General features: G+C 50.8%; 3 protein-coding genes across 6 annotated transcripts; 2 read left to right on the top strand and 1 right to left on the bottom strand.

Annotated features, from left to right (window-relative positions):
- Window positions 1-483: 483 nt before the first annotated feature.
- On the bottom strand, window positions 484-14,431 carry WDR93 (WD repeat domain 93). 3 transcript variants are annotated; one of them, XM_057425755.1, is made up of 17 exons: window positions 14,265-14,431; window positions 12,698-13,042; window positions 11,751-11,946; window positions 11,068-11,132; window positions 10,759-10,841; window positions 9,772-9,892; window positions 9,185-9,223; window positions 8,210-8,297; window positions 5,870-6,053; window positions 5,544-5,614; window positions 5,164-5,250; window positions 4,715-4,846; window positions 3,959-4,172; window positions 3,208-3,268; window positions 2,320-2,476; window positions 2,027-2,195; window positions 484-1,009 (listed from the first exon to the last, which is right to left on the bottom strand). In XM_057425755.1, exons 2-17 carry the CDS (start codon window positions 12,959-12,961, stop codon window positions 892-894), a joined length of 2,049 nt encoding a protein of 682 aa, XP_057281738.1. In that variant the 5' UTR covers window positions 12,962-13,042; window positions 14,265-14,431; the 3' UTR covers window positions 484-891. The 3 variants fall into 3 exon arrangements, with proteins under 3 accessions (XP_057281738.1, XP_057281826.1, XP_057281910.1); XM_057425843.1 differs by lacking the exon at window positions 14,265-14,431 and adding an exon at window positions 13,579-13,646; XM_057425927.1 differs by lacking the exon at window positions 14,265-14,431 and adding an exon at window positions 13,509-13,525.
- On the top strand, window positions 13,723-19,027 carry PEX11A (peroxisomal biogenesis factor 11 alpha). The gene is made up of 3 exons (XM_057426468.1): window positions 13,723-13,826; window positions 14,141-14,256; window positions 15,798-19,027. The coding sequence occupies exons 1-3, from the start codon at window positions 13,771-13,773 to the stop codon at window positions 16,361-16,363; spliced, it is 738 nt and encodes a 245-aa protein (XP_057282451.1). The 5' UTR covers window positions 13,723-13,770; the 3' UTR covers window positions 16,364-19,027.
- Window positions 19,028-21,030: 2,003 nt separating this feature from the next.
- PLIN1 (perilipin 1) lies at window positions 21,031-27,729 on the top strand. Of its 2 annotated transcripts, none has more exons than XM_057425366.1 (9): window positions 21,031-22,016; window positions 22,712-22,770; window positions 23,765-23,963; window positions 24,092-24,174; window positions 24,529-24,781; window positions 24,930-25,120; window positions 25,634-25,786; window positions 26,346-26,579; window positions 27,151-27,729. In XM_057425366.1, exons 2-9 carry the CDS (start codon window positions 22,726-22,728, stop codon window positions 27,526-27,528), a joined length of 1,536 nt encoding a protein of 511 aa, XP_057281349.1. In that variant the 5' UTR covers window positions 21,031-22,016; window positions 22,712-22,725; the 3' UTR covers window positions 27,529-27,729. The 2 variants fall into 2 exon arrangements, with proteins under 2 accessions (XP_057281349.1, XP_057281265.1); XM_057425282.1 differs by having other exon boundaries at window positions 21,032-22,016; window positions 24,529-24,784.
- Window positions 27,730-27,865: the final 136 nt, after the last annotated feature.

The following is a 27,865-nucleotide window of genomic DNA, read 5'->3' as shown; positions in this document are numbered from 1 at the left end:
GTTGCCTGTAGGAGGGATGCTTCAGCTTTTTATGGCCTTTGACCTTGACCCGGCCATGCTCCTTGCCTGTCTTTGGCTTAACACAGCCCTAACTTCTGTGGACACCTCAGCTTTGGTCCTTGGCTCAGTCACCAGTCCTAGCTTGACCTCAACCCAGTGAGCTTGTTTTCACTTTTCCAGGCTGCAATTCCTTAGCAGTCTTATCCCAAAACTGCCTGCTTTGAAGTCAAACACCTAAACTGCAGACCAGCCTAGCTCACACAGCAGAGTGTGTCCCTGCTGCTTGGTGCTGCTGTGGTCTGGGGGGGTGACACTTTCAAGGCTGATTTGTTGCCTGGTTTGCAAAGAGCAGGTCTCTTGCTAAGCACAAGGATGTTGCTGCTCATCTGGGTCAGAGCAGAAGATGACACACACTGGTGAGCCCTGGCAACAGCAGGACAGAGCATCAGTGACAAAATACCAGCCCCATGAAGAGCAAGAGACTTTTACTGGAGAAAAAGCTTTATTAAAGAGGGACATTGTAACACACCATATATCTGTGATGCTCCATGCCTCTGGGAGGATATGCAGCCCAAATACTTAGCTGAGCCACACAGGGGTTGGGCCTGCCACTTCAATGAGAGGCCTTTCCTACTTCTAGACTTTTCCATCAGCAGTGTTTGTGCCTGATAAAGAGGGGCTTAGGCTGAGGGTTAGGTAAGGAAAGAGGCAGGGTGCAGATTTTTGTGGCTGAGCCATGGCCTGCAAGCAGCTATTTGGGCTGACAAACTGCCCTAGGCTGAAAAACAGCAGGATACATTTGAATAGAGTTGCTGTCAAACTATCAGTGCTGGATTGTGGGGTTGCAGGACTGAGATAGTGCAGAGCCTTGCCCTCAGGATGAAAGGCTCACTACGGCTTCTTCTGTCCCTTCTTTTTCTGTCTCTCCTCATCCATGGCAGCTGCTTGTGCCTGCAGCCGGCTCCAGAATTCAGGCAACTGCTCCCTGAGTCCCAGCAGGCTCTGCTGCCTAGTGAGGGGAAGAAGAGGGTGGTTAAAACAGTGCCTGTCATTGTCCTGGTGCTCAGACAATCTTAGCTGGTTCTCCCGAGGGTACCTGGGGCTCACTGCAAATTAAGCAGCTCAGACTTTCTGTATCCATATCTCTGTGATTCCCTCATGTCACTTAGCACTCAAGTTTGCTGCTCCTGGCAGCAACAACCTCCACATTCCTCTTTGTCTTTTAGCTTCTGTAAACACAGGTCTCACTGCAGACGTATTCGCTCTGCTCTGGCACCAGCTCTCAGTATCCAAGCAGCAACATATCCCTGGTTGCAATGTCTCCCCAATTTTTCTGGTATAAGGCAGGGAAGATTCTCCTCTCCAGCTTTATGAGAAGAAGGGACAGAACTGGTGGCTGGTAGCATAGAATAAAACTTTTCTGCACTCAACTAGTCAGACAGCACCAGAGGATTCAACCCGGAGACAAGGAATTAGGGAAGACTACCATGTAATATCTGCTGTAAGGTCATACCTGCACCCGCCTATTCCATTTCAAGTTGGAGAATTAAGGCATAGTGAAAAGAACAAACAGAAGAATATCATTGACAGGGACCTGGCTCCACGTTCGCAAAAGAATTCGAGGAAAAGTCACTCAATAACAGATGTCGCATTGCCATCTAGTGACGGCATGGGCCCAATGCAGCAGCCAAACTACAACCTCGGCCTGAGGGTGCTGGGGACCTTCCCAAATCACGAAACCTCCAACACAAAACTACTTAAACATCAAATGGAGCTGTGAATGGAGGGGAGGAGCAAGGTACGAATTGTTCCCAGCTCTGCTTGGCTATGGGGTCAAAAGGAAGATGCAAACACTTAAACGAGGATCATATTCCCTGACAATGTTCCCTGAACATCAACCTTACCCAGCCATAAATCTGTCACAGCACACAGAAGATCCAGGGGGAGATCTTGCATGGACCTGAGCAACACCACAGCTTACAATAATGCAAGTGCACTTACCTATCAGGCAGAAGGAGAACCTTACCTCTCACGTAAGAAAATGTTACATCTCTCAAACCATGTCAGGTTCTGTGAGGATCTGAGAGGCAAATCTGGTTCCTGTGGGAAAGCCTCCTTCAGTGGGTAGGAGTTGAAGTCAAAAAGGAAGATGGTGGTGTGACTGGCCAATGCATCTGTCTGCTGCTGCTTATCTCCTAGACAGAAATGAGAACAGTGAGCTATTGCATCAGGAGTCATCCTGTAAGAAGAATTATCAAGGATCAGTACACAGCTGAATGCATCCAGTGACCATGTATCTAAGACCAGAGGGCTACCCACCTCGAAGCAGCAAGCACCAATTCACACTATCCACTGTGAACACCGGCTGCCAGGGGGATGCTACAGAATGAGAAGGTGGAATAATGAAGCAGTAAACAATCTGTGATGTGTCAGTGTTCATCAGGGACACTTTGCCATCCCAGGAGAAGACCAGCACCTGAAACAGCGAGTTGACACTTGGATGTAAAACAAGTGAAAAGCATTTCCTGGAAAGAATCTGGAATGACATTCAGGACTTCATATCCTCAATTATGATGCTGGGGTTTTTTTGCTTGCCCTGTCAGTTGTCACCAGGACACAGCAGATCAAAAAAGAGGCTGTGCGGGGAACTTGAACTGGAATTGCTGCAGGCTGGGATTGGAAAAGGGCAGCAGAGCAGGTTAGAAATTAATTAGATCCAGCCTCTTGCATGGGTGGCTCTGGTGAGCAGCTTTAAGTCCTTTTCTCCCCATGCCTGAAAGCTTTTTGGGGCCATCTGAAAGGTCTGGGGGGACTTCTGCTTGTAACTTCCTCACCATGATGCCTTCCCATATCTGACCCTGACACCTGAAGCTTCAAAGCAGATCCCTCTCATCTTTGTAGTTGGACCTGTCTCATGTGCTTCTCACCTCAGTGGTCAATTAGACAACACTGGTGCAAGTGGATGCTAAGTAAGATCATGGCACAGAAATCCTTTGAGAGTGACCAGTTACATACAGACCTGTAACTGGTGCAGGAAGTCCCTGTGCTAAAAATAGTTGGGAAAGGATGTGAGGGCAGCACCATATCTGATTGCTCTGTTCTTTATCTTCTTGGCGCCCAGTTACAGACATTACTGAAAACAGGATCCCAGGGCAGATGGACTTGTGTTCCCACCCAGTTCTTAAGAGAGCTGGCAGTAATACTCACTGCACTGGGGAATGCCAGCACAGGCACCACCGCACTGACAGCAAGATTTGGATCTTGAGGCCTGTAAAACAGATTCAGACTTTTGCCGCTATCCACGTACTTGACACGCACTGAGAGGCTGGGATAATGACAAGGGCAGTTTGTGGCACACTGGCTGGCCTAAAGTTCCAGCCAAGCCCCTTCCCTATGGAGACAAAGCCTGTCTCCTTCCAGGCAGGAGCCCCTGAGGCCCATTCCTGTGCAAGCCTGCCTAGGAACTATGTTGGAGATACAAATCCCCTGCCTGCCATGGAGGCATGAAACCATAGCCTTTAGTGCAGCACCTCCCTCCAAGTCAACCTTTCTTCACAAACCAAGGGGACAAGTGAACATAAAATTGACAGAAAGATGGCAAGAAATGCTTATTCTGACTTCTGGCAAGTGCACAAAAGAGAAATAAAAATTCCCCTGAGTACCAGGCAGAGGCCCAGCTAGCTGAACATCAGCCCCGGAGCACTGCTAAAAGCACTTGTGTTGTGGTGCATAGAAGAATCCAGAAAACCCCTAATTCTGCCATAACCATCAGGTTTTAGCACTGGAACTGATTCCTAGCAAAACCACACTTGCTGCTGACAGCAGTATGGCAGAGCTATCTGGGTAAAAGCAGTAGAAAGTTCTCTATTCCATAGAAATGTGGGGCTCCTTGCTGGACCTGACCACTGCTCCACATGGTTTCTTTGGCTGGAGTAAGCTCTGTCAGAATCAACCTCACCTGTTTGCCAGGAGCGTGATGCTGGACTTCTCAGCCCTGGGTGCTTTCACCAAGTAGAGAGCGCTGTCTGCACATAGCACTAGAAGCTGCACGATGGGACACACAGGATCTGTACCAGGAAGTGTCTCATCACTAGCAACTGCAGAACTCCGTAGGAAGTGGATACTACGGATGAGGCGTCCCTCTGGAATAATAGTCACAGACAGGGGGTATCCTGGGGAAGCAAGGGAAAAAAAGAGACAGCAGTTTAGGAAGAAAAAGGAACTGACAATTTATTCAAGGAAAGCTTAAGCACAGGTATGGCCTGCTCAGGGGCAGCAGCCACCAGAAAATCCTGATGGAAGAAAATTCTTCTGCCAGAAGAATCCCTGCATCATGGCAGAATAACACTGGCAGGGACAGCAGCCTGGACTGCGATGCCAGTACAGCCTCAAAGATGACCTGTGGGTGCAAGTGGCAAAGCAGTGACTGTCACTGTCTCACAGCCTCAGGGGCAAGACAGCTCAGTCCTTGCTGCAGCAGTTCACAGCCCCTTACTGTGGATAGGAATGTCTTTGCAAAGGCCAGGGCAGTGATGCTGAATTGGCAGCTTCTGGACAAGCATCCAGTGAACAAATGAGTCCAAACTACTTTCAGATTTGCTTGTAAAGTGACTTCCAGTCCCTTGTTCCCACCAAGCCAGAGCCTTAAACTCCTAAGGAACAGAGCAGCTTATCCACAGTGAACCCAATACACAGTTCCAAAGGGTCAGCTCACCTAGCTGCTTATCCCAGATAGTTATTGCTGCATCTTCACATGCCAGTGCCAGGTACCTGGAGCAGGAACTGACAGCTGAGCACACAATTGGAGCTGCGCATGGCCACACAACATCAGGATTTGGATCAGAATCTAAACAGAAGGACATGAAGAGAGCCAACTGTAAGAAGGTGCAGAGCAATCTCTCTAAAGGTATTAGCATCTAATTTCCCAATAAAACATGCACCATTCTGTGGTCTCCTGCCAGCGTGGCTTCACTAAAAATACTACCAGCCTGCGCAACATGGAGCCCCATATCTAAACAGCAGCCTAACCCACACAATATGAGGCAGCTCTCCTGTTTCATGGTTTCCTTGAACCATGGCAATCTGGCTGAATGACAGTCACTGTCCACTGACTACTCCCACTCCTCACAGAGTGCTCTGTTAAAGAAAGCAAGATGTCCTTACCAACTTTCTCCTTAAGTGAATGGTTAAGTAAGTAGAAGCAGAGATTGTGGCTTCCATCCCAGTGCACACTGATGCCAGCTGGAACATCTGGTACAGAGAAGGGGATGACAAAAGAGAGAAAGAGCCTGGAGACAAAGAAAGCAACAATCCAGAACACCAAAACAGCATAGCTGTCACTGAGCTCTCACAGTTTCTCTGGTGGGACAGAAACTCTGCTCACATAGAAACTAAGCCAGAACAAAATTTTTATCTAGGCTTACATCCTTGGAGGTGGAATTGTTATAGTGAACCACAGCTAGAGCCACTGAGCTCTAACTGGAGCTCAAAGTCATGCAATGACATGCTTCAAATGGGCAAAAAGGTGTTAACCTATGGATTACCTGGCTGCACTTTCATTCCAGGCCGAACCTGTAGGATCTGGCTAGGCAGGAGAAAGTGAAAAGTAGCATGTCTGAAAAAAAGAAAGAAATATATCTATAATAAAGGCTTTGCTAAGTAGACAGCACTGCAACAAGACTTGAAATGGCTCTAGCCCCTGCCCTGAAACCTTGGGATGAAGAATCATAGAATGGTTAGGGCTGGAAAGGATCTTAAGATCATTTAGTTCCAAGGAGGCAAAGCTAATACAGAGGCTTCCATCTACACTTGAAAAGTGCCCTGCACTGGTGTCTCATGAACTCAGATCCTGGTTGGTGCTCCCACTGACCTGGGCATCTCCTCTCTGCTCTGGCTCTCATCCCCAACCTCCAGGTACTCCCGATACGTGCTGCGGAAGATTGCTTCCTGCTGCTCCCACTGGAAATCTTTGATTAGGTGATTGTACCCCAAGCCAAGCACGCTGTCATCATCCACTTTCTTCAAGGCATCCAAAGGGGTTTTAAAACTACTGCCTGCATTGGGAACACAAAGGGAAAATGCACAGCCCTGGAGAAGCAGACACCATAGAGTGCTCAGAGACACTTCGACCATTCCTCCTTTAGGCTGGCATTATCTTGAAGAGGGACACACTGCATCTCTGGTGGGACCTTCCATATCACTAGCCCATCTTAGAACCATAGAATGACAGAATAGTTAGGGTTGAAAAGGACTTCAAGATCATGGAGTTACACCCCCCTGCCATGGTCAGGGACACCTCACACTAAACCATGTCACCCAAGGCTCTGTCCAACCTGGCCTTGAACACTGCCAGGGAGGGAGTATTCACAACTTCCCTGGGCAACCCATTCTAGTGTCTCACCACCCAGGAAAGAACTTCTTTCTTATATCCAATCTAAACTTCCCCTGTTTAAGTTTTAACCCATTACCCCTTGTCCTATCACTATAGTCCCTAATGAAGAGTCCCTCCCCAGCATCCCTATAGGCCCCCTTCAGATACTGGAAGGCTGCTATGAGGTCTCCACGCAGCCTTCTCTTCTCCAGGCTGAACAGCCCCAACTTCCTCAGCCTGTCTTCATACGGGAGGTGCTCCAGTCCCCTGATCATCCTTGTGGCCTCTCTGCACTTGTTCCAACAGTTCCATGTCCTTTTTATGTTGAGGACACCAGAACTGCACACAATACTCCAGGTGAGGTCGCACGAGAGCAGAGTAGAGGGGCAGGATCACCTCCTTCGACCACGCTCCTTTTCATGCAGCCCAGGATACGTTTGGCTTTCTGGGCTGCAAGCACACACTGCTGGCTCATGTTCATTTTTTCATCGACCAACACCCCCAAGTCCTTCTCCGCAGGGCTGCTCTGAATCTCTTCTCTGCCCAACCTGTAGCTGTGCCTGGGATTGCTCCGACCCAGGTGTAGGACCTTGCACTTGTCATGGTTAAACCTCCCTGAGGTTGGCATCAGCCCACCTCACAAGTGTGTCAAGGTCCCTCTGGATGGCATTCCTTCCCTCCAGGGTATCAACCGAACCACACAGCTTGGTGTCATCGGCAAACTTGCTGAGGGCGCACTCAACCCCACTGTCCATGTCAGCAACAAAGATGTTGAACAAGACCGGTCCCAACACCGATCCCTGAGGGACGCCACTCGTTACTGGTCTCCAGACGGACATTGAGCCATTGACCACAACTCTTTGTGTGCGGCCATCCAGCCAGTTCTTCATCCACCGAGTGGTCCATCCATCAAATTGATGTCTCTCCAATTTAGAAACAAGGATGTCGTGTGGGACAGTGTCGAACGCTTTGCACAAGTCCAGGTAGATGACATCAACTGCTCTACCCCTGTCCACCAGTTCTGTAGCCCCATCATAGAAGGCCACCAAATTGGTCAGGCAGGATTTCCCTAGTGAAGCCATGCTGGCTGTCACCAAGCACCTTGTTGATTTTCATGTGCCTTAGCATGCCTTCCAGGAGAATCTGCTCCAAGATTTTGCCAGGAACAGAGGTGAGACTGACTGCTGTGTAGTTCCCTGGGTCATCCATTTTCCCCTTCTTGAAAATGGGGGTTATATTTCCCTTTTTCCAGTTGTCGGGAACTTCACCTGACTGCCATGATTTTTGAAATATGATGGACAGTGGCTTAGCAACTTCATTCGCCAGCTCCTTCAGGACCCATGGATGGATTTCATCAGGTCCCACTGCTTGTTCACATTCAGGTTCTTCCAGTATTTGAAGGCAGGGACTAGGGCAAGTCATATGAGGACACAGCTTGCCCTGCATTTCTGTGGCACTCTCCCTGACAGTGTCCCAGCATAAGGTCTGCTCCTTCCTCATCCTCAGCATTTACCTATAAATCCAGGACTCTGAGGGATGAGTTGGGGGTGCTAAGAACTAGGAAACAACTTCCTCCCAGTCCAGTGACAATGAAGCCAAGGGTATACAACACTCACTTCAAAACACACTGAATTATTTTGTGCTACAAAGGTGACACATGAAATGGTCAGATAAGAAACAACTCCTGCTACAGGATTACATGTAAGTACAGAAACAGGTCAGGAAAGGACCAGGGAGCACATTACTGGAACTTTCTGACCTGTTCTGCAGCCATAAGGGCCACAATTCCTTTGCCACCTGAAGGAGGCTACAAGTTGCAAGTACAGAATCAGTCCTGACCTGTAATGGGTTTCGGCGGCTTCACTGTCAGCAGCAGCACTGGGAGACTCAACTTTAGATCGACTTTACTTGCAGCCACAGCAGACTCCTGCAACAGAAAATGTCAGCCTGAGAACTGTGCTGTGCCCTAGACTGCCAAGTTTTCACCTGTTCATGGAATCAAATGCTTTCTAAAGAAAGCGTATGCAAAGGTTGGCTGACACTCCCTAGGAGATACTGGGTTTAGGCTCATTCTTCAGGCCAGAAGCTTGAGGGAGGTCACTACTTTCCCAACATTACAAAAGATATCCTGCCTGAACACCTCCTATCTTTGTGTCCTAAATAACCTCCCCTTCTGATCTTCCTAATCTCTCTAAATTACTCTTGCTGCAGCACAAGCCTCCTGTGGGCACAGCAAGGCTCAGAAAAATACAGAAGGGAAAAAAAAGAAGCAGGACTAAAGGTTGCAGAGTGCTGCTGAATACAAGAACCAAATTTTACTCCAGAGAGACTGAAGGAAGTCACATATGTGCTTGGCTGGGAACAGAAAGTCCTAACAGGGGACCAGCACCAGGGTGTCCCCACCATCACCCCATCCCACACATACTGACACTTAGCTAAACAGAAAAGGTCTGGCTAAATAATCAACCATGTCTGGGAAGGAAGAGGCAGGAACTTGGGTAGTTCACATGGAATCAGCAGAGGGAAAGCCTGCGTGTTTGCTTTTGGCTTGGCTAAGTTAAAGGGGTATTTGGCCTGAAGACAGGGCTGAGAAGTAGCTCCCTCTTAAACAGCCAGGAGAGTCTTTGCTGAAGGAAGAGGTAAGAGTTACAGGGCAGGTATCACAGAGGGTTATAGCTGGAGGTGCTGGGCAGAAAGTGACTGTGTTGAGAGGTGAAATCCAGCAGGGTGAAAGTGATGCAGGAGAGGGTTGAGCACTGACTCAGCATTTTAAATTCCCCGTAACAGCTCAGGACATTCACTGAGGTCAGTTACCATCTGTGCAGAACCATCTTTATGCAGCTCCAGACTTTTCTGCCAAAGAACCAGAGATGACAGTAGTTAATGCAACCAGGCAGAGCCCCTGCACTGCTCAGGCAAGTTCATCCATGATCCCACCAGGGTCCTCTTGTTTTTAATCTAAAACACAAACCCTGGTTTAGGACCAGACTCCCAAGTGGAGGTATCAGGCCCAATTTCCACTCTTCCTCACCTTTCCCCAGTAACATAAGGGAAGAGCCCTTTGGGAAAACCCTTACATATGGCCTCCTCAGATGGGGTAATGCTGTTGGGAAAGGAGCTGCCAGTTTCAGGGAGGGGCAGCAGGAGCACTAGCCCTTGGGACTAAGGGAACCTTGTTGGGAAGCCTGTTTTGGGAGAGTAAACATGTCCCAATAATACAAAGGCCTTATGAAATGTGGGATGGGAAGCTGTAGAGACACATAATCCATCTCCCTGGGCCAACAGACTTGTTCAGCCTGTATCTTGCTGTCACTGTCTGCAGGAGAAAGGCCTGGGGAGAGACCTACAGGCAAAAGGCTATAAGAAAAAACAGCACAGTAGGAGATGGAACTTGTTTGTACCGCAGATGCCTGGCTTGACCTCCTCTCCCCACTAGTCAGCCCTAATGCAGCTCCTGGGCTCTCCATTTCCTTCAGCCAGGAATCCTTAGGCAATCGGTAGATCTCCAGCCAAGCTTTTGTGCTGTCTGCATTGGGAAACCATATTGAGCAATTGGAAATGAGAGAAAAAGGTCTTTCAAACACGTAGCCCCTGGTTTTTTATATCCTCAAAAGGAGATTTGGATATTTTTGGAAATATAAAATCCCTGCGAGCTCCATGCAGCCCAGCTCCCCCCTCACTTCTGGATTGACATGCTTGACTAAGACTGACATCTCAGCCCCTAGCTCAAGTCCTCAAGATCCCACATCCACCAAAAAAATTCCATGGAGTGACTCAGTCAAATAATTTGAACTGTACCCTCTGAGGTAAAGTGGAAGTGGGATGTGGTCACACACTGGTTCTCTGTGGATGCTACTTATCTCATTCTCAGCATATATTCAGGCAGATTCCACCAAACCTGGGTCCAGAAAACCTGCTGGCAGCAAATGAGTTCACAAAGGCAGCTGCCAACAAGCAGAAGAATGTTGCAGCAATGAGTTTGTTGTAGTGTTTTCAAACACTGTCTCTGTCCTGACTGGATTATGCCTGCTGAGAAAATTTTACAGGTCTACACATTTCCAGTGTAAAAGTGAGCCACAGTAAACCAGAGGAGGAACTGAGTCTGGTACTTCTGGAGAGGAGAGGGAAACCTGTTTTCACTGAGCCTTCTGGGAGCTGGGAACTACACTGACCAGTTCCAGAGACCTCACTTTTGGGATCAGTCTTGATTCACACCAGGCCATTTGGAGAGGACAGGATGTGGCAGGAGCAGCTCTAAGCTGGAAGAGGGACTGGGAGCATTAGGAACAGAATCCCTGTGAACCTAGAACACTTGGAGCATTTTAAAAGCACTGCTGCTGGCCCCTCTGCTACAACACAACAGCCTTCATTCATCACACCATGTGCACTTGCCTTGCAGCAGGACTCCTGCATAATCACCTCGTGGGGACAGCACCACCTCCACACAAGTACTTCTCTTGCTGATATCCTCCTGCCAAGGAAAAACAGGCATTAAAGGAAGGTCACTGATTCAGAGAGCTCCATGGCCTTACACAGCCCTCAATGGGGTGAGGGCCAGGCAGATTGTTGAAGAACAGGAATAAATATTTGGCTGCTGCTGATGATGATGACAGAAATTACTGAGGGGAATTAGTCCTCTTCATGATTGATTACTTACCAGCCCGTGCCCAGTGTCTATGGAATAACTCAGTACTTACTACTTCATTTAGGATTTTAATGAGTAAGAAGCTTTCCTTGTGAAAGCAGAAGAGACAGACAAGCCCTGGAATAGAAATAGAGAAGTAGCATTAGGAGGAGGAGAAAAGTGAACAGATGGTCGCCATGCTCTTTGAGACGGCTGTGATAACACGTGCAGGACAGTGAACAGGACTACATTTTTTTCGTGGGCTGAAGGAAGAATATCTCACTGCTGCCAGCACTAAACTTTTGCTGGCTTTGTTAAGCCAGCACCAGCAAATATTTGATTGTACATAGAGATGGCTAAGCCAATTTGAAAAGTATCTCCACCAGAATTTATAGGCTTCAGATGAATCAACAAACTAACCGGAGGGCTGTGCAATTACAGCTGTAGGAGACCATACCAAGCAGTGGTTCTTTCTGTACAAAGTGTTCCTAAAATTTACTGTACACCAACTTCAGATCTGCAAGAGCCTCTGTTACTCCATACAGGACACCAAACCCACACCCTCTACTAATCACAAGGCCCTAGGGCCACTCTGCCACCCTACAACTGTTATCTAACACTCTTTTTGCAGGGCTTTCCAGGAAACCTGTCAGCCCTTCAATGCTCCTCCTGATTTAGCACTCTTCCATAATGCAGCTGCCAGTTTCAGAGCACAGCCATCCCAAGCTAGGCCAAGGAAATCTGCACCACACTCACCCATTTCATCCACAGCAAACAAGATGTGGAAATCATTTCCCAAATCCAAGGCATGGATAGCACAAATCTCTGTCTTGACTGCATCCCAAGCACAGACCTCTGTATAGTCAGACACCTTGAAGGCAGCCAGGCCCACAGACAAGCCAACAAAGATGTATTTCCCAGACACTGCAAGGCAAGTGGCTGTTCCAGTTACCTACCAAGAAAGGGAAAAAGAGGAGAGTACCCGACTGTTTCTCCAGTGGAGGATACATCAATACTCCTAATCTTTCACCAAGAGAAAATGCTGATTTATTCTACAAGGGGGAAATTTTTGCCTGAACTTCCATCAGAAGAGCAGGGAAGAAGCTCTCATCCCTGTCCCAGAGACTGTCCTGTGTTGGTAATGAAAAAGTGTGCTCCCACATTTCCCCTTCCAATAAATAGAAGGGGCCTTAAATGCCAAGAACTCAGTCCTGCCACTGCTAATAAAGAGCTGGAATGGGATGCTGAACTCCTCTGGACAACCACAGGACTCCAGCAGACAGCATCCTATCCTCCTGGAATACCTGAATACCTCCACATAACGATGGGGAAGGCAGCACTGCCCTTCTGCTCACAGTACTTCCATTAGGGTGTTCACCATAACACAGACCTGAGTTTGCCCATTTATATGCTACTGACTAATCACCTTCTCCCCAGCCAGCAAGGGTGGAGCCAGCCTGAGAAGCAGAAGGTGAATTTAGTTTAATGTCTGCTTCTCTGTTTTCAGAGAGGTGTGATAGAGGGAGGGAAGCAGAACCTGTCAGGCAAGCTCAGAAGCTGCAACCTTTTGAAGTGAATCGGTGATCTGGTGCTGGATACTGAGGAAGGCAATGAACAGAAGAATGTGAAATCAACTGAATGGGTATTCTCTAGAAAAACTGCTACAGTGATTAATGCTGTCTCTGATGTGAGGGGCTCTGTACCTGGAATTCAGCTGTAGCAAAGCATTCTCTGGGCTTGACCTTTAGTTTTTCTGCTTCTCGGAGCCTTTCCCTTCTTTCAATGATTTCCATCGCATCATCAAAAACCAGCATCACCAGTTTGGTGACCATCCTGACGGGCTGAGGCAGCGCATCGCGCTCTCGCTCGGGATCCTGCAAGAAGAAGTCTTCGCCGTCATCCTTTAGCCAGTCCTTCTCAGATGGCGGAGGAATCTCCAGGGGATGCTTCCGGATATACACAGCCATGGTGGTGCCCTTCCAGACGCAAACCACACCAGAGATGCAGGAAGCACAGCGGATGCAGAAGAACAAAGAATCGGGCAATATCTGCTTTCATGAGGTAATGGGGGGAAAAGATTATTAATGACTTCTAAGAGGGAAAGGAGATCACTTCAGTATAGATAACCCTGTTCTAGATATAGATATATAGATATAGATGAGATGATACAGATATAGATGGTATAGATATAGATAACCCTTCTTTCAACTGGCTGTATCACCCCTGTGACCCTGGGGCTTTGTCATGCTCTGGGAATACCAGCCACACCGACTGCAGGAAAAGGAAGTATAAAAGCTTTGGCACCGGATTGTATTAGAATTATGCTAAACCATTAAAAACTCTAAGCCTATTCTGCATTAAATAACTTATTCGGCCCGGATCAAACCCCAACCCTTAATTCGGAGCACAGGTGGTTACACTAGAAGTTACAAACTTCATTTCGGGTGCTTTCTGAGCCTTCCACTGTGCGGCGGGGCCGGGCCCCACAGCCGTGCCCTCACACAGCGGCCTAACCTCGGAGCGAGAGCCGGGACCCGACGGTCCGGGCCGAAGCGGAACCGCCGCAGCCGCTGGCAGCGATCACCGGGCAGCCGCGGGCTGGGAGGACCCCTTTAGCGGGGACACCTGCCCCGCCGTTGGCGGTTGCCGTGGCAACGGGGCGGCGCCGCGCGGCCCGGCCGGGAACGCGCTCCGCAGCGGAAGGTTCCCCCGAGCGGGGAGGGACCTGGGCGGAGCGGCCGCGGTCCTCGCACGCCTCCCGTCCGCCGCTGCCGCCATGGAGGGCTTCGTGGAGTTCACCAACCGTAGCCAGGGCCGCGACCAGCTCTTCCGGTGAGTGCGGCCTCGGGGCCGGCTTCTCGGGCACCCCCGTGGGCCCGGCGGCGCCGTGGGGAGCAGCATCTCCAGTGGCGCTGCGGGTGACGGGGCCCTCGGCCGCTTTAGGGCGCCCTGCCTCGGGCAGGAGAGCTGCCTGGGCCCGCTGGTCCTTCTTGTGCCCCTGCCCCGGGCTGGATCTCGCCCTGGCACTGCCGAGGTGCGAGAGGGGTGGCCTGAAGCTCGGGCATAAGCGCTGCCCTGCTGCTGCTGTGCCTGTGAATTGTCCGTGTTTCACCTCTGTACCGTTCTCCTCGTTTTTTCCATTCCAGAGCCACTCAGTACACATGCATGTTGCTTAGCTATTTAATAGAGCGTAAGGCTGATAAAGAGAAGCTGGTAATGAAACTCAAGCAGTTGGAGTCTAGCATGAGCTCTGGCCGCAAAAGTAAGTACCTGGTGACTAGGGGGATAAGTCCTTCTTCGCTTGCTCCTTCCAGCAAAACAGCTCCTGGCCTTGCTTTTCCTGTAGTTAACTTAACTTAGGGCACAAAACCTCTTTAGTATGTTCACAGAGTGGTCAATGGGCCTTATCCTGCCTCAGCTTGCCAGGCTAGATAGGGCCAAATGGGTACCTATTACTCCCTCAGCCTCTTCTCCCATCGGGCAATCTGAATTACTGCTGGGAGAACTAGCGACATAAGTTAAGTCAGCTGCAGAGATCAAGTTGTCAACTCTGTCCAAGGCCAGACCACAGAGTTACCATGCAGGGCTGGCTTGCTGTGGTGTCATTAGTCCTTCCAGCTAATGGGTTGAGACAGCCTGAGGTTAAGGACTATCATCCCAATAAAATCATCTCTGAAGGTCTATCCTTCAATATGCCTTTTATATCCTACTTCACATAGTAGTTGTCTTTAGCCATTTTTCTCTACTAAGTTATATACCCTTCCACACTTTTCTCATAGTCTCACTCTTTACATCACTTTATTCTGCGTCACAGTTGCATCCAGTATGGTTGGCCTGTTGCTGTGGTTGCATTGCTTGCTTTCCAGTTGACCTTACACCTACTTACCAATTGTTCGATCTTGGAACAACTTATGTATCTGAGGGAAATATTCCAGTTTAATGTGTTACCATGGATGTGTTTTGTTATTCCACTTAGCTCCAGTGTATGGCAATTTCTAGCAGAGAGGCCAGCTGGTTTATCAGCATAGCTGTAATTCTCTTGCTTCTGCTAAAGAAACAGCTAATAAATGGCAGTCCTGAATTCAGGACTCTTGTAGTTCCACTAAGGTTGGGTGCTGCCAACATCTGTCACTGTGACACTGCAGTAGGTTATGAAAAGCATTTTGCATAATATTGCACTAACATTCACAAGGCAAACCCCGCACTGTACATTGGATGAAATCGAGCTTGTCATATGTTACAGCTTAAAATGGGATACACTGTTCCTGTTTGTGCAGGACTCTGACAAGTTGATGGCTGAAGAGGGATTTGGGTCTTAGTGTGCTGAGCATGTGAATCAACAGCTTTCACAGAAGCTCAGGAATGTTGTAGCTCATGGTTGCAGCAGGGTTAGTGCAGTAACATCTGTCCACAAAGTTAGGTGAGATCCAGTGAAACACCTGAAATTGGAAGCTCTGTTTGTTGACACTGGCTGGTGCAGAGCTGTGGGTCAGACTGGTCCAGAGGGCACCCAGGCTCTGAGAATGGAGCAGTAGGAGAAGGCTGCAAGTCTATTACCCTGGCTAGTAATAGAACTTGTGTGTAAGTCCTGGGCTGGTGGAGGACAGAACTGGGATGTGTACACCCCGTTTTTTGCTGATAGTAGCTATTCACGCTGTGAGAAGAAAATGCTTAAGGATACAAATGCCCAAAGGCCACTAAGTTATTTAAAAGTACACACAGACAGTGACAGGTTGACCTGTGCAGGGCTGTGTCTCTGCAATAAAGACCATGCCATGCTAACCTTTGTGGGGTTTCTTGCAGTGTTCAGACTGGGCAACATGATGCACGCCTTGGTAGCAGCCAGAAGAACTACACAGCTGCCAGATGTGGTTCCTCGCTTCTGCCTTACAGCCTCCAACCTGACCCGAGCCCTCTACTTCGTCTGCGATGCGGTGCTGTGGTTGAACAGTGTCGGGCTCCAACCTGATATTGATAAGCCAAAGTGGCGGAATTGGGCTACCAAGTGCTACTACATTTCGCTCTTGATGAATCTAGGCAGGGACTGGTATGAGATCTCCTGGAGGCTGGAACAAGCTATACAGGAAGAAAAGATAAAGGAGAACTCGTGCTGGGACAAACACAGTCAGGAACTTAACAGTGTGAAAAGTGATGGTGTGCATGGTTTTCTCCTCCTGCTGTTTCAGATACTGAAGAAGCATCCTCCTTTGCTGCTGGACTTGGTGAAGAATCTCTGTGATCTCTCAGGTCCTTTGGATACGCTAGGGATCTACAAGACCAACCCAGGAGTGATTGGTTTTTGTGGTGTCCTCTCCTCCCTGGTGGGGATCCTCACATTAGCCAGCCCACATCTGAAGCTGAAACAGTGACATGAAAGGATATATGTATAGTATGCAGCAAGCCAACGCCTTTGGTCCTCTGATAGGTTTTTATCCTCCATATGGCACTTTCAAAATGGACCTGTCTCACAGTAACCTCAAGATTAATTTTGTCCTCTGAATAAGTGATTTCTACCCTTTATTCTTCCCTGTGTCTTTGCAGATGAGTTTGGTGCCATGACACACTCCCTGATGGAATAAGTGGAGATGGGAGAAGGCATAAACAGGACATGGCTGCTAGATAAGGAAGTATTGATGTTCCTATATTTTAATACAGGGTTGTGAAATAGCTGCTTAGACAGCTGCAATAGGTATATGACTCATAACTAATCGTGTTTACACTGGAAAGCTGGAATTCCCTGTTCAAAGGTCCCTACAGTCAGGTTTTCTATAGTGGGCTCAGGCAAGTTAGGTGCTGTTGTTAAAATGGCCCGAACTCAAGTACAGGTGTTCTGATGGGTTTGGGTTGCTGGATCCTGCTGTGGTAGGTAGTGGTTTGAATGCAGTGTGATGGTAACTCAAGAGTGATATGATCTCTGTCACATGCACTGATGACACTGGATCTGTAGTCTAGTGAGTGCCAGTGTCCCAAGAAATTAGCACTGTGCTCTTTTCCTTCAGTGATGTGAGCCAAGGACCATTGGCCACCGGCTCTGACTTCTCCAGCAGCCCATGGCTGTGGGTTTTGGTGAAGGACTCATGAGTGCTTGTCTGAGTGCTGATGATGCTGTGATTTGTCAGGAACTGGGTTTCCAAAGCTGTGAATCTGAAACCACTCACAAGCACTAAATATCCTAATACATGCACCTTAACTCCCAAACCCCTGTGACTGTGAGTGCAACAATTTTCCATTAATCATATTGTGATAAGGAGCTTGTTTTGCTGTTTTAATTTTATGTGAAAAGTCCCAGTATAATGAGGAGCTTTGGAACATGCAGTTGAGGAGTTGAGCCTGGCTTAGAGCTTGTTGAGTCAGGAAAACTGCAAGGGAGTGTTTCTAGTTGTGTAAGCTCCCAGAGGGAAGGGAGTGGAGTTGGTCATGATAATACCAAAATCCCCTGTGAGAGCTGAAGCTTATAACTGGATTTGGGCATTCATGGGTTAGATTTTCCTGTCTGGTCCTCCCTCCCCTCCTCTCTCATGACCACAAGGTTTCTTGTGTGTTACCCCCCTGGTTGAATGGGTTCTACCATTTGAAATGCCTTATGTTTGCCCTGCAACTGTATTATTATTCATTAATTCCCTCACTGGGAATGGTTGCCTGGCAGTGTCATCTGAGTTAAAAGAGAAATGCTGTGTCCAGCTGTCTAATGTGGCATGAAGTACTTGTTGCTCCTGACTTTGCAGATACCAGTTCTGACACCATATGAGGAAATCTGCACATTATCTAGGAGATAAAATGATCATTATTCTTCATCAGAGTTAGGTCTGTGTGTTCTGCTACTTTCTGGTATGAGGACTCCTTGTTTAACCCGTCAGGAGATGTGCACAGAGGCTACTCTAACCTGGACCAAGGTACTTTCTTATTATATCTGATGCTGTCTGAAAACAGAAATTAAAAGGTGCTGGTCCCCCTTTATTAAAAAGCAAAAGCTCTGGAATTGAGTAGGCACAGTAGGGCAGAGCCCAGTTAAATCACTGTGGTCAGACTTGGAATTACTTCCAGTTTGACTCTGAAGTGTTAGCCTGCCAGTGAAGCGTTTTAAAAACGCAGGTTGCTGGGCAGGATAAGTGTGCCTGAAGACCAGATGTGGCCTGCAGCAGCTCTTCTTTTTAGTATGGAAATTAATACCATTAAAAGTAGAGCATGCTGGCAGTTCAGACTATAGTGGAGCATTGTGTATGGGATATGTTGTCTTCAAGGACTTCCTCTCCTTTATAACAATGGAATATTTTTTGCTGCTTTGCTCCTTTTGCCTTACAGCTCCCAGCAGTGTGGAGCCCATCCCTCCCTTGGTCAGATTTGATCGTTATCCAGTGAGTAGCAACCCCTGTGAGGAAGGAAGAGCAGTTTTGATGATCTGGAAGCAGAGGTTTGGCCACCTTTTGTCTACAGAATTTCATCTTCTTGCAAAAAAAAATAATGTATTTTGAATTCTTCTCAGGGAGCTCTCAGATACAAACCACTTCTTTCACTGGTTTGTGAACTCATTTCTCTTTTTCTCTTGTACTTTACCTGTAGGTAAAGGGAAATTGGTACTGAATAGTGCTGTGGCCCCAAGGCAGCTACGCCTCCCTGTGCCCTGTGGAGGCAGAAGGGTGTTTTTCCCCTGTGCCAGGCAAACACTATGCAAAGCCCTGAGCCAGGCTTTGATATTTCTTCTGTAGGGGCTGGCTTGCACTGGCAAGTACAGACTTAATGTGGGAGATGGGGCAGGGAGTTTTCAGCCTCTCAGCCTTACCTGTCCCATTCTTCATGATGTGGGTTGGAACATGCAGGAGTAACTCTCTTTACTGGATGTTAAGCACTAATAGTTGCCTTCTGCTCCCTAGCTGGAGGGTAGCAATTTGATGTACTTTAACATAATGTGACTGAAGCCATAGAATCACAATCATGTGGAGAAAATCCTTTTAGTGCCTTATTTTTGTATCTAATACAGCAGTTGGAATAAGGACAGCTGCTTGAACACAAGCAATAAACTGAGATGAGCCTGACGCTGCGTCTGTGTGTGTAACTTATATGGTGGCATAAAGTGATGGAAGGAGGAATCCTCCCTCCATCTCTGAACTTTATGGGGGATGATACTGCCTATAGTTTCACCTGGGTTATAGAGATTTCTTTTTGCCATAGCAAGGTGGCAGCCAGATCCTTCAGACTAATTTACAATCCTCATTTCAGTTGCAGAAACACGAAGCAGTAACTACATGGGTACTAGGTAAAACTGCATATATGAAATGCCCTGAAACAAAGTGCCATCAGTTGCCCTTCAGTACCAGCAGTGAGAGCTGGAGCCTTGTGCCTAGCTACAGTGAAAGGAATGGCTGCACCTGCATTTTGGTATCTTATAAACAGCTTTCCATTGGGGTGGATCTGCAGTTGTTCAACACCAAATGCCTGTTCAGAGCAGGGAGTGAAGGGTGACATGTCCAGATGAGGTGGTGAGGGATGGAGCCAGCATAACATTAAAACGAAGCATTAAAACGAAGCATACTGTTAGCTCCTGTTCCCTGCAGTAAGAGTCGTGCAAACTTGGAAGCTCCAAAATGTCAGTTCCTGAACAATGTACAAAGCATGGCATTCAGCAGTGTTTGAGCAAGCGTTTCCTTCTGAATTACTGATCTCTATAACACTGTGTAATGGAAACAGTTGACAGGAGAATGGCCTTTGTGAGATTTGCAAAGTAATCTACTTACAGATTTCTAATGTTAATACCATGCTTGGTGTGGTATCTCAAGACATGAGTGAGCCATTTGGGATTCCCAGATGAGTGGCAAGAAGGATCCAAGGTCTAAAAACCAACATCTCCAGGGAGAGACCAAATGAACCAGTTCTGTAAAGGAAAGGTGACTGTGGGAGGGTGTGAGAAGGCTTCGAGTGTCTAAAAGGGTGTCAAGAAGAAGGCAATAAATTGGTCTTTTAAGTCCATCCAGGAGGCAATACATTCATATTGCAGCAAGGGAGAATTAAGCCACACTTCTTTTTGAACTGAAAAAGACTAAATGGATTGCCCAGGAAGGCAGTCCTGAAGAAGAAACTGGACTGACATCTACCAGCAGTGGTTTAGGGGGTGCCGATACTGCCAATAGGCATGGAAATGAATTAGTTACCCCTCCAGACCCAAGTGTAAAGTTGCAGACCCTTGCAGGTCTGTGGGGATCTGGCCATAGCGTATAGATGGGTATGGAGCAGGCTGCAGAGACAAGGGTATAAAACAGCTTCCCTGCACCCAGCTGATGTGGTGAGCTCTTGCTATTGCCTGCAGAAACACAACGTGTTTCGAGGTGGAGGTGATGGTACCTTTGCACTGCAGAGCCAGGGCTGGCACAGCCTTTGCCCTGGAGGAAGGGGAGGGGATGAGCAAAGGCATTAGTAGGGCAAAGGCTACATCGATCCCGGCTCCAGCCAAGGCAGAGGGAAGGTTGGCATGCCCCCTGCACTGTGAGCAAGGCCAGCAGGGATGGAAAAAGTCCCAGTGCCAAGAGAGCAAACGTTTGCTGCCCTTTGTCCCGCTGTCTGGAGAGCAGTGACTGCTGAGCTGGAGACAGCCCAGGACAGCCACTCACCTCTGTGCCCAGCTTGGCAGAGCCCTGGGCTGGAGGCAAACTTGAGGCTCTTTGGGAGGAAAAGGGGTATTTTCCTTCCATGCACTGGAAATGTCCCACCTTCATGTTCAAGGGAGCCATGGAGCTATGTTGGGTGCGTGCCTCTGTGTCCTGCACAGGGGGTGTTCAAGGACTTGGCTCTGCTGCCTGGGCCTCCCCGATGCTGAGCAGCATGCCAAGCATCTCCCTGCCTCATGGTGGCTGGTCCAGGACACAGAGCAGCCTTGTGTCAGCCTTGGATCATCTGCACTGATCCCCTTGGCAGGGAGCAGAAGCAGTGGGATCATTGCAGCAGGTCAGGGGGAGCAGTTGTTCCTCTCTTTGAAGCACATCTGGGGATCCCTCTCCCGTTTTGGCCCCATCAGCACAGGGGAGATCTTGACTCCAGCAGAGGATCACTGTGAGGGTAAGGCATTAGGCACACAGAGCACATGCTGAACCAGCAGAGACTGGAGCCCAAGCTCTGCTCAGGGGTGCACAGAGCCAGGGTAAGAGATGGCAGGCACAAACTGCAAGAGAGGAAATTCCGTCTGGATATAAGGAAAAATGAGTATGGTTAGCACAGCAACTGGGCCCCAGAGAGATGGGGATCTTATCCTTGGAGATTTCAGGACTGGACAAGACCTTGAGCAGCCTGGTCTAGCTTTGAACAAGAGCTGAATGAGGTGGCCTCCACTTCCAACCTGATTTTTTTCCTTCATGTCTGTCTACTCCAAACACCTGGAGTTTTCCTAATGCAGTGTCTGACCTAGGACCCACCTAAAAGCCTCCTCACCAAAACCCTCAATGAATTCCCTTCCTTGGACTTGCCCAAACCAGACTGGTCTATGCAGGATGTGTCCCCCATGTCCACCTTCTGCTCCTTGTGCTTAGTGAACTCACCTGGGGAGAAACTATGTTCTTGGTCTGTGTTGCATTTCCCAACAGGGCAGGATCCTGCTCCACCACAGGGCGTAACAGGGGCTACAGAAACACAGGAAGGGTTTAACCTCTGTGGAAACCCTGCCTGACTCTTCACCTTCTCCCTGGCTGCTCATCTGTTGCTTTTGAGGTGGTGAGGTCCAAGGGCAGCTTCTTCTCATCTTCTCTTGATGGAGCCGCATTAAACTCTGGCGCATCCCAGCTGGGCCCCAGCGTTGCAGGGAGGACAACAAAGGGGATTTTCTGCCATCATTTGTTCCAAATTACAGTGATTTCATGGAGCTCTTTGGCCACTTTCCACTGCAAGGCTCCAGCTCCCAAACCCCACGCAACCAGGAGGTGGGGCCTGGTGGTGGTAGTGGCTGGGGCACTCAGTGCATCACTCTCAGAGGACCAGGGTGAAGGGACGGTGCAGCCAGCACCCTCTGCTCCTGCTCTGCTGGAGACGGGCTGCCCCTCGGTAAGTAGTGTGTCCCACCGGGACAGCTTCACTGGGATGGGGAGATCAGCTGCTATCCCTAAACCTCCTGAATGTCATCTGCTGCTAAGGAAAGGGAACCCATGGCTGGGAGCTGGAGCTGTGCTTTGTGCTGGCGCCCACCGGGAGCATTGGAGATGGGTGTTTTGCAGTGATTTTGCCCACTGGATGGAGCTGGGGCTGCACAGGGATAAGCACTGGCATTGCGAGTTGCAGAGCTGCAGATGTTCAGGAGGGGGATGTACAATCACATCACCACATCCCTACCTGCAGCTCCTCTTTCTGCTCCCATCCTGCTGCCTTGTCCCTTCCCAGCCTGCATCTCCCAGCCTCCATGCACGTCTGTTAGCATTCTGGTTGCTCCAAGCTTGCTTTACAGTGGTGACATTTATCCTGCCTGTAGCTCCTCCACACTAGATGCCTCTCAACTAATACTTTGCATCTTTTGGGTGTTAAGACACACAAGCAGGGCAGGGCTGCGTGGAGACATTGGTTTTGCAGCTGAACTGGTAACAAGTCAAGCATTAGGCAATGCTGCATCTATTGCACCCACGGGAGATGCCTCAGCCCAGCTCCCGGCCCTGCCGTGCTCGGGGGGGTGCAGGAGCGACTGGGGGAAGCCCAAACCCAGTCCTGCCCTCAGAGCAGGGTCTGAGGCTCCCGGCTTTGCTTTGCAGGTGGGTGAGTCACGATGACAGCCAAGAAGAACCAGACTCTGCAGAATGGAAGTGCCAAGGTGGGTGCAGTAAGAGAGGGGAGGGCAGAGGGTGCTGGGCAGCACGTACCAGCTTGGCCAGATGAATGCAAGTCACATCTCACGCTGTCCCATGTGCTCACCTCTTTATACAGAACTTTACCTGCAATAACATAGAGCATCAGCAAAGGGAAAGGATAAAACATTTTGACTGCTTGAAATTAAATAGTTCAGAATCAAGGAAGTTAACCCTTGGTGGTGCCTGACAGCACTGCCTGTCCCTCATCTGTGTCCCCACTGTGGACCCCAAGCCTCCAGCAAAGCCAGCTGAGCTTCCTGCTCCAAGAGAGCTCTTGCCTCCTGATTGCTGCATGAGCCAGTGTTCACCCCAGTCCTCCCTTGGGGTTGCAGCCCCTCTCTCTGTTGTCTCAGCTCACCAAGCGGGCACTGGGTGAGAGCAGGAACAGAGGGTTGGAGCTGCAGGTTTATCCTGCTCACCCAGCTAAGAGGGACCTACCTCCAGCCATGCCCTGGCACTGGCAGCACACGTGGCATCCCCCATCACCCTTGCTAGCAGGATGCAGTGCCTGGCTTCCTCAGAAAGCTCTGGTGCCCTCTTCTCACATCAAGGGCTCCTATGAAGACACATGCCCTCAGGGATAGACCTGTTCCTCTCCCCTTCTCCTTTTTGAGGTCCATTTACCTTACTTGTCACAGTGGTGATGAGGCAGACAGGACAGAGGTACCACATAGGCACTGGTCTTTGCTGATCCAAGGACAGCAGCAAGGGGTGGGTCAGATGGAAGAAGCAGCAGAAAGCCGAAGGGAGCATGAGATGCGGGGACACTGCCTGTGGCATCCCAGCCACCCTGCTGGTCCATGGCTGTGCCGAGACGCTCGGTGTGGCTCAAGAAATGCCCTCCTCCTTCAGCATCCTCTGTGGTCACTGCACCACACCAATGTCCCTGGTGTGTGGATGACGGGGTGCTCCTCAGAGAAGGGCTGCTGGTAACCAGTGCCCATCTGCCACCCACAGGAGAACGTGCTGCAGAGGGTGCTGCAGCTGCCGGTGGTGAGCTCAACCTGCGAAAGCCTGCAGCGGACCTACACCACCACCAAGGAGGCCCATCCGCTCATGGCCTCCGTGTGCGAGGTCTATGAGCGGGGCGTGCAGGGTGCCAGCGCCTTGGCCATGTGGAGCGTGGAGCCGGTGGTGCGCAGGCTGGAGCCCCAGTGTGAGTGCAGGGGGGGGGACACAGCAGGGATGAACCCACCGTGATGGGACTGCGCTGGCACTGGCATGTGCTTGGCATGGCCCCGGTGCTTTCCTCACCAACACACCCCATGCTTTTGCCCAAGGCAGTTGCTGTGGCAAACAACCTGGCGTGCCGGGGCTTGGACCACCTGGAGGAGAAGATCCCTGCCCTCCACTACCCCGTTGACAAGGTAGGGCATAGCACAGTCTGGGACCCACCAGCCTTCTACTAAGCCCACAGCATGTCTGCTCTAGGCTTGCTTCTGGATGGCGATGGAGGGGGAAACAAGGCAGCACCTCCAAACAAGGGCTCCTGCAGCACAGGGGATGCTCCAACCAGTTGGGGTACTCCCAAATCTACATCAACAGCATCTTATGTCCCATTCCTGCCAGCTACCTCCAGCCCTAACTGGAGAGAGCTGTTAATGCCCCTCTCAGAGCTACCCACTGGCATGGCCATGGCTGAGGTCCCTGTGGTCCCTCTGGCTGTCCCATCTACCCCAAGCACACCCCAGTAGGGCTGTTGTCCATCTCTCCACCCGCAGCTCGCATCTGAACTGAAGGGCACCATCTCCACCCCTCTCCAAAGCGCCAAAAGCACCATTGGCAACTCCATGGATAAGATCATGGAGCTGGCAGCAGAGGGCTATGAGGCCACCAAGAGCACGGTGGAGACAACAGCCAAGTACACGAGGAGGAACTCTGTGAGCCAGATGGCAGCCGCCGGGGTCGACACGGCCCTGGGAGGGCTGGAGAAGCTGATGGAGTACCTGCTGCCGGAGGAGGATGAAGAACCAGGTAGTCCTGATGCCCTAATCCACCCTGAGGGTGTCTGGCAAGGGCTGGGTCCGTGTGGCAGGAGGAAGTCCCTGGGTTTTGTCATAGGGTTGCTTAGGAGCGTTGTTCCACCAGGATGTAACCCCATCCAGTTCTCTTCTGACTTTAGATCAGAAGCCCAAAGATCCACGTGGGTCAGCAGCAAAGGTGTCCCAGCAGCAGCCCAGCGCTCCCAGCACCCTGGGCAGAATTGGCACCTTGGTTAGCACTGCCTCCCACCGTGCTTACCAGCAAACCACCCATGGCCTCCAGCGTGCCAAAGCCAAAGGGCAGGAGCTGGCCACGTGGATCCCCATCGTGGTGAGTGCCGGGTTCCTGCTCCCCCGTACCCTCTTTTGGGCTGATTCTGGTTTCAGATGGGACATTTCAGGCTCCTTGAAGCACATCCTAGAGCAGGGGGTGGATACTGCTGTTTCAGCAGGAGGAGCCAGGGCCGGCGGTTCCCGCAGTGCATTCACACACACTGTGCTGTGTTAGCAGGACAAGTTATTTTTAGCCAGCTCGCAGTGTACACTGTTGATTTATGGCCTTGCCATAACATAGTTCCTAAAGCAGAAAGCCCCTGCAGGGACCCAGAGAGGATGGGGTAAAGGAGGTGCCTCTCCTCTCACACCAAGTGCTGCCATGGGATCCCCTTCCCTGGCCTGTGCCAATACCCCAGCACTCCCTGTTGCCCTCAGGATCTCTTCTCATGTGCACCAATGACCCTCCTAGTCCCTGAACACCCCAGACCCCCCCCCCCGAAACTCTCAGGATAAGCAGGATGGAACCTACCAGCTCCCTCTGAGCAGTGGAGTTTTGCTCCTCTTCCAGGGCAGCCTGGCCAAGCCAAGTGTACCTGAGGCACCACAGGCCCATGGTGATGGGCGCAGCACCACAACCAACCGGCTGAGCCAGCGGCAAAGCAAGGTGCCAGAGCAGAAGCAGGAGAAGGCAGGGAAGAAAGACAACCACCACAGCAAGGAGGTATGGAGAAAGGGGGAGCAGTGAGGTAGGGGTGCCCCAAAGCATCCTCCTGCCCGTGGACCATGCCAGCAAGGGGGATGTTCCCACCGTACCCTTGGGACAAGGCTCTCATCCCTGCTGAACTGCAGCTTGGAGGAGGTGAAGGGAAGTTGGAACAGCCCAAGCAGCTTCCCCTTCCCTGAATCCTCAAGGCTCCTTTGCTGCTTGTATATTCCTTGTATATTCAAGACTCTTTTGCTGCTGTAGGGTGTCAGCACCGAGCTCCCTCCTGCACTCGAGACTCCCCCTCCATCGTCCCTACAGCAAGGGATGGTGTGAGCCAGCAGGGCTGGGAACGGTCCCCAGCAGCAGCTCCACTGGGACATGGGGACGGGAAGCAGCAGGTTGGGGTCACTGCCCTTCACCTCTGCCTGCAGCGGAAGCACAGCCCAGGGCAGAGGGTCCCTGGGGGCCGGGGAGTGGGGGATACATGGAGCGACCCTGCTGCAGAGGGGATGGGAGCACAGGGACACCCCTGCGTGCCCGGAGGGGCCGGTGTCTGAGCTGGTTCCTCCCGCAGGCAGGGGATGAGCCCGGGCTGGTGGGCAGCATGGCTCACAACCTGCAATCCGCCTGCGCCTCTGGCATCTCCAGCGTGAAGAAGGTCCCGGCGGTGGCCTGGGATGCAGCAGAGGGGTTGATCCTCTTCACCCCCCGCAGGCTGTCCAAGGCCATGGAGACGGTGGATGCTCTTGGGGGGACCCTTGTCAGTGCCCCCAAGCATCTGCTGGGCACCCTGTACAGCTACGTCCCGGTGAGTCTGAACCATCCATCTCCAGCAAACCCCATCTTGTCCAACGTCCTCCCAGAGCTCCAGCAGGTACCGGAGCAGGGAGATGGGGTTGCTGTCAGGACACCTCAGTCCCACTCTTCTGAGCATCTCCCAGGCTGTGACCGTGAGTCCCCCATAGAGCCAGCAGGTTGGCCAATGATGGCACCTTCACACGGTTCATGCCCAAGCCAGGGTGGGACCACAGATTCCTGGGAAGTTCAGGCTGAGACTGTGTCCCCTTTCCTTTCCTGCTCCATCCATGGCAGTGCTCAAGGTCAGGTTGCACAGAGCCTTGGGGAACATGGTCTAGTGTGAGGTGTCCCTGCCCATGGCAGTGGGTTGGAACTGGATGGTCCTTTCCAACCCAAACCATTCTCTGATTCCTCCACCCCACTGCTCCCCCTGGGACCATCTCTCCACCACAGCTGCCTGCTCCCCTCCACTGCAGACCCCTCTGGGGGCAAACTGGCTTGTCCTGAGGCTCCCCGGTTCCAGGGCGGGCAGAGCAGGGCTGGCAGGCACAGCCTGGCTGTGTGCTCACCCCATCTCTCAGCTCCGCAGGCAGTCAGCAAAGGAAGAGGATGCAGCCGGGAGCAGCAAGCCCAGCGCAGAGAAGGAGCAGAAGGAGGAGGAGGAGGAGGCCAAGCCTGCCACCCCCCCTGCTGAGGAGAAAGCCCAGCTGAGAGGGGACTGGCGGCTGTACCGCGGCCATCACCCCCTCTCCTTCCTGGGGCTGGAGGACCCCCTGTTCCTGCGGCACAACCTCTACCGCAGCCCTGCCTTCGAGCCCGAGTGTCCCCTCCCGCGGAAATCCGCCTTCTCCCCCTACAGCAGGCGCGTGAGCGAGGGCTCCTACCGCTTCAGCCCCGAGCCCATGTACAGCCGGCCCTACTACACCGGCCTCTACAGTCCTGCCTTCAAGAAGGACTGAGCCATGGGGAGGATGAGCGCATTCCAGCCCTGCGCTAATCCACCCTCCTCCCCAGCACGCTTCGCGGGCCCCTGCCAGCCTCCTGCACACACCCCTGTAGTGGGATGGGAGCTCGAAGTGGTAGATGTGCCATGGAGTGTATTGGGGCCAGGGTGGGGGAATAACGGCAGCCAAAAGCCCTGTTGGTGGAAGGAGAAGGAAGGGGGAGGTGGGATCAGAAAGCTGAAGGAGATGCAAAAAGAGCAGTGAGACCATAAAAAACGGACCAGTCGGGTCTGGCACTGCTCTGACCTGGTCCTGGTTAAGCAGATGGTGTGGACTTAAGACAGTCTACATG

This window comes from Pezoporus wallicus, unplaced genomic scaffold (genome assembly GCF_028554395.1).
Source record: "Pezoporus wallicus isolate ANWC-B61680 ecotype Strahan unplaced genomic scaffold, APGP_CSIRO_Pwel_v1 contig_3952, whole genome shotgun sequence".
Taxonomy (NCBI): Eukaryota; Metazoa; Chordata; class Aves; order Psittaciformes; family Psittacidae; genus Pezoporus; species Pezoporus wallicus.
The sequence above is the reverse complement of the archived record's forward strand: the minus strand, read 5'-3'. Positions and strand labels throughout refer to the sequence as shown.

Bases quoted from the DNA above. Each gene is read 5' to 3' on its own strand.
- PLIN1 (XM_057425282.1), top strand. From the start codon at position 22,726: ATGACAGCCAAGAAGAACCAGACTCTGCAGAATGGAAGTGCCAAG. The intron at 22,771-23,764 runs GTGGGTGCAGTA...TGCCACCCACAG, and splicing joins TGCAGAATGGAAGTGCCAAG to GAGAACGTGCTGCAGAGGGT. The intron at 26,580-27,150 runs GTGAGTCTGAAC...CCCATCTCTCAG, and splicing joins CCCTGTACAGCTACGTCCCG to CTCCGCAGGCAGTCAGCAAA.
- PEX11A (XM_057426468.1), top strand. From the start codon at position 13,771: ATGGAGGGCTTCGTGGAGTTCACCAACCGTAGCCAGGGCCGCGACCAG. The intron at 13,827-14,140 runs GTGAGTGCGGCC...TTTCCATTCCAG, and splicing joins GGCCGCGACCAGCTCTTCCG to AGCCACTCAGTACACATGCA. The intron at 14,257-15,797 runs GTAAGTACCTGG...GGTTTCTTGCAG, and splicing joins CATGAGCTCTGGCCGCAAAA to TGTTCAGACTGGGCAACATG.
- WDR93 (XM_057425755.1), bottom strand. From the start codon at position 12,961: ATGGCTGTGTATATCCGGAAGCATCCCCTGGAGATTCCTCCGCCATCT. The intron at 9,893-10,758 runs GTGCACATGGTG...CAATGCAGACAG, and splicing joins GGAGTCCTGCTGCAAGGCAA to CACAAAAGCTTGGCTGGAGA. The intron at 3,269-3,958 runs GTGAGGTTGATT...TCTGTTTTACAG, and splicing joins ATCACGCTCCTGGCAAACAG to GCCTCAAGATCCAAATCTTG.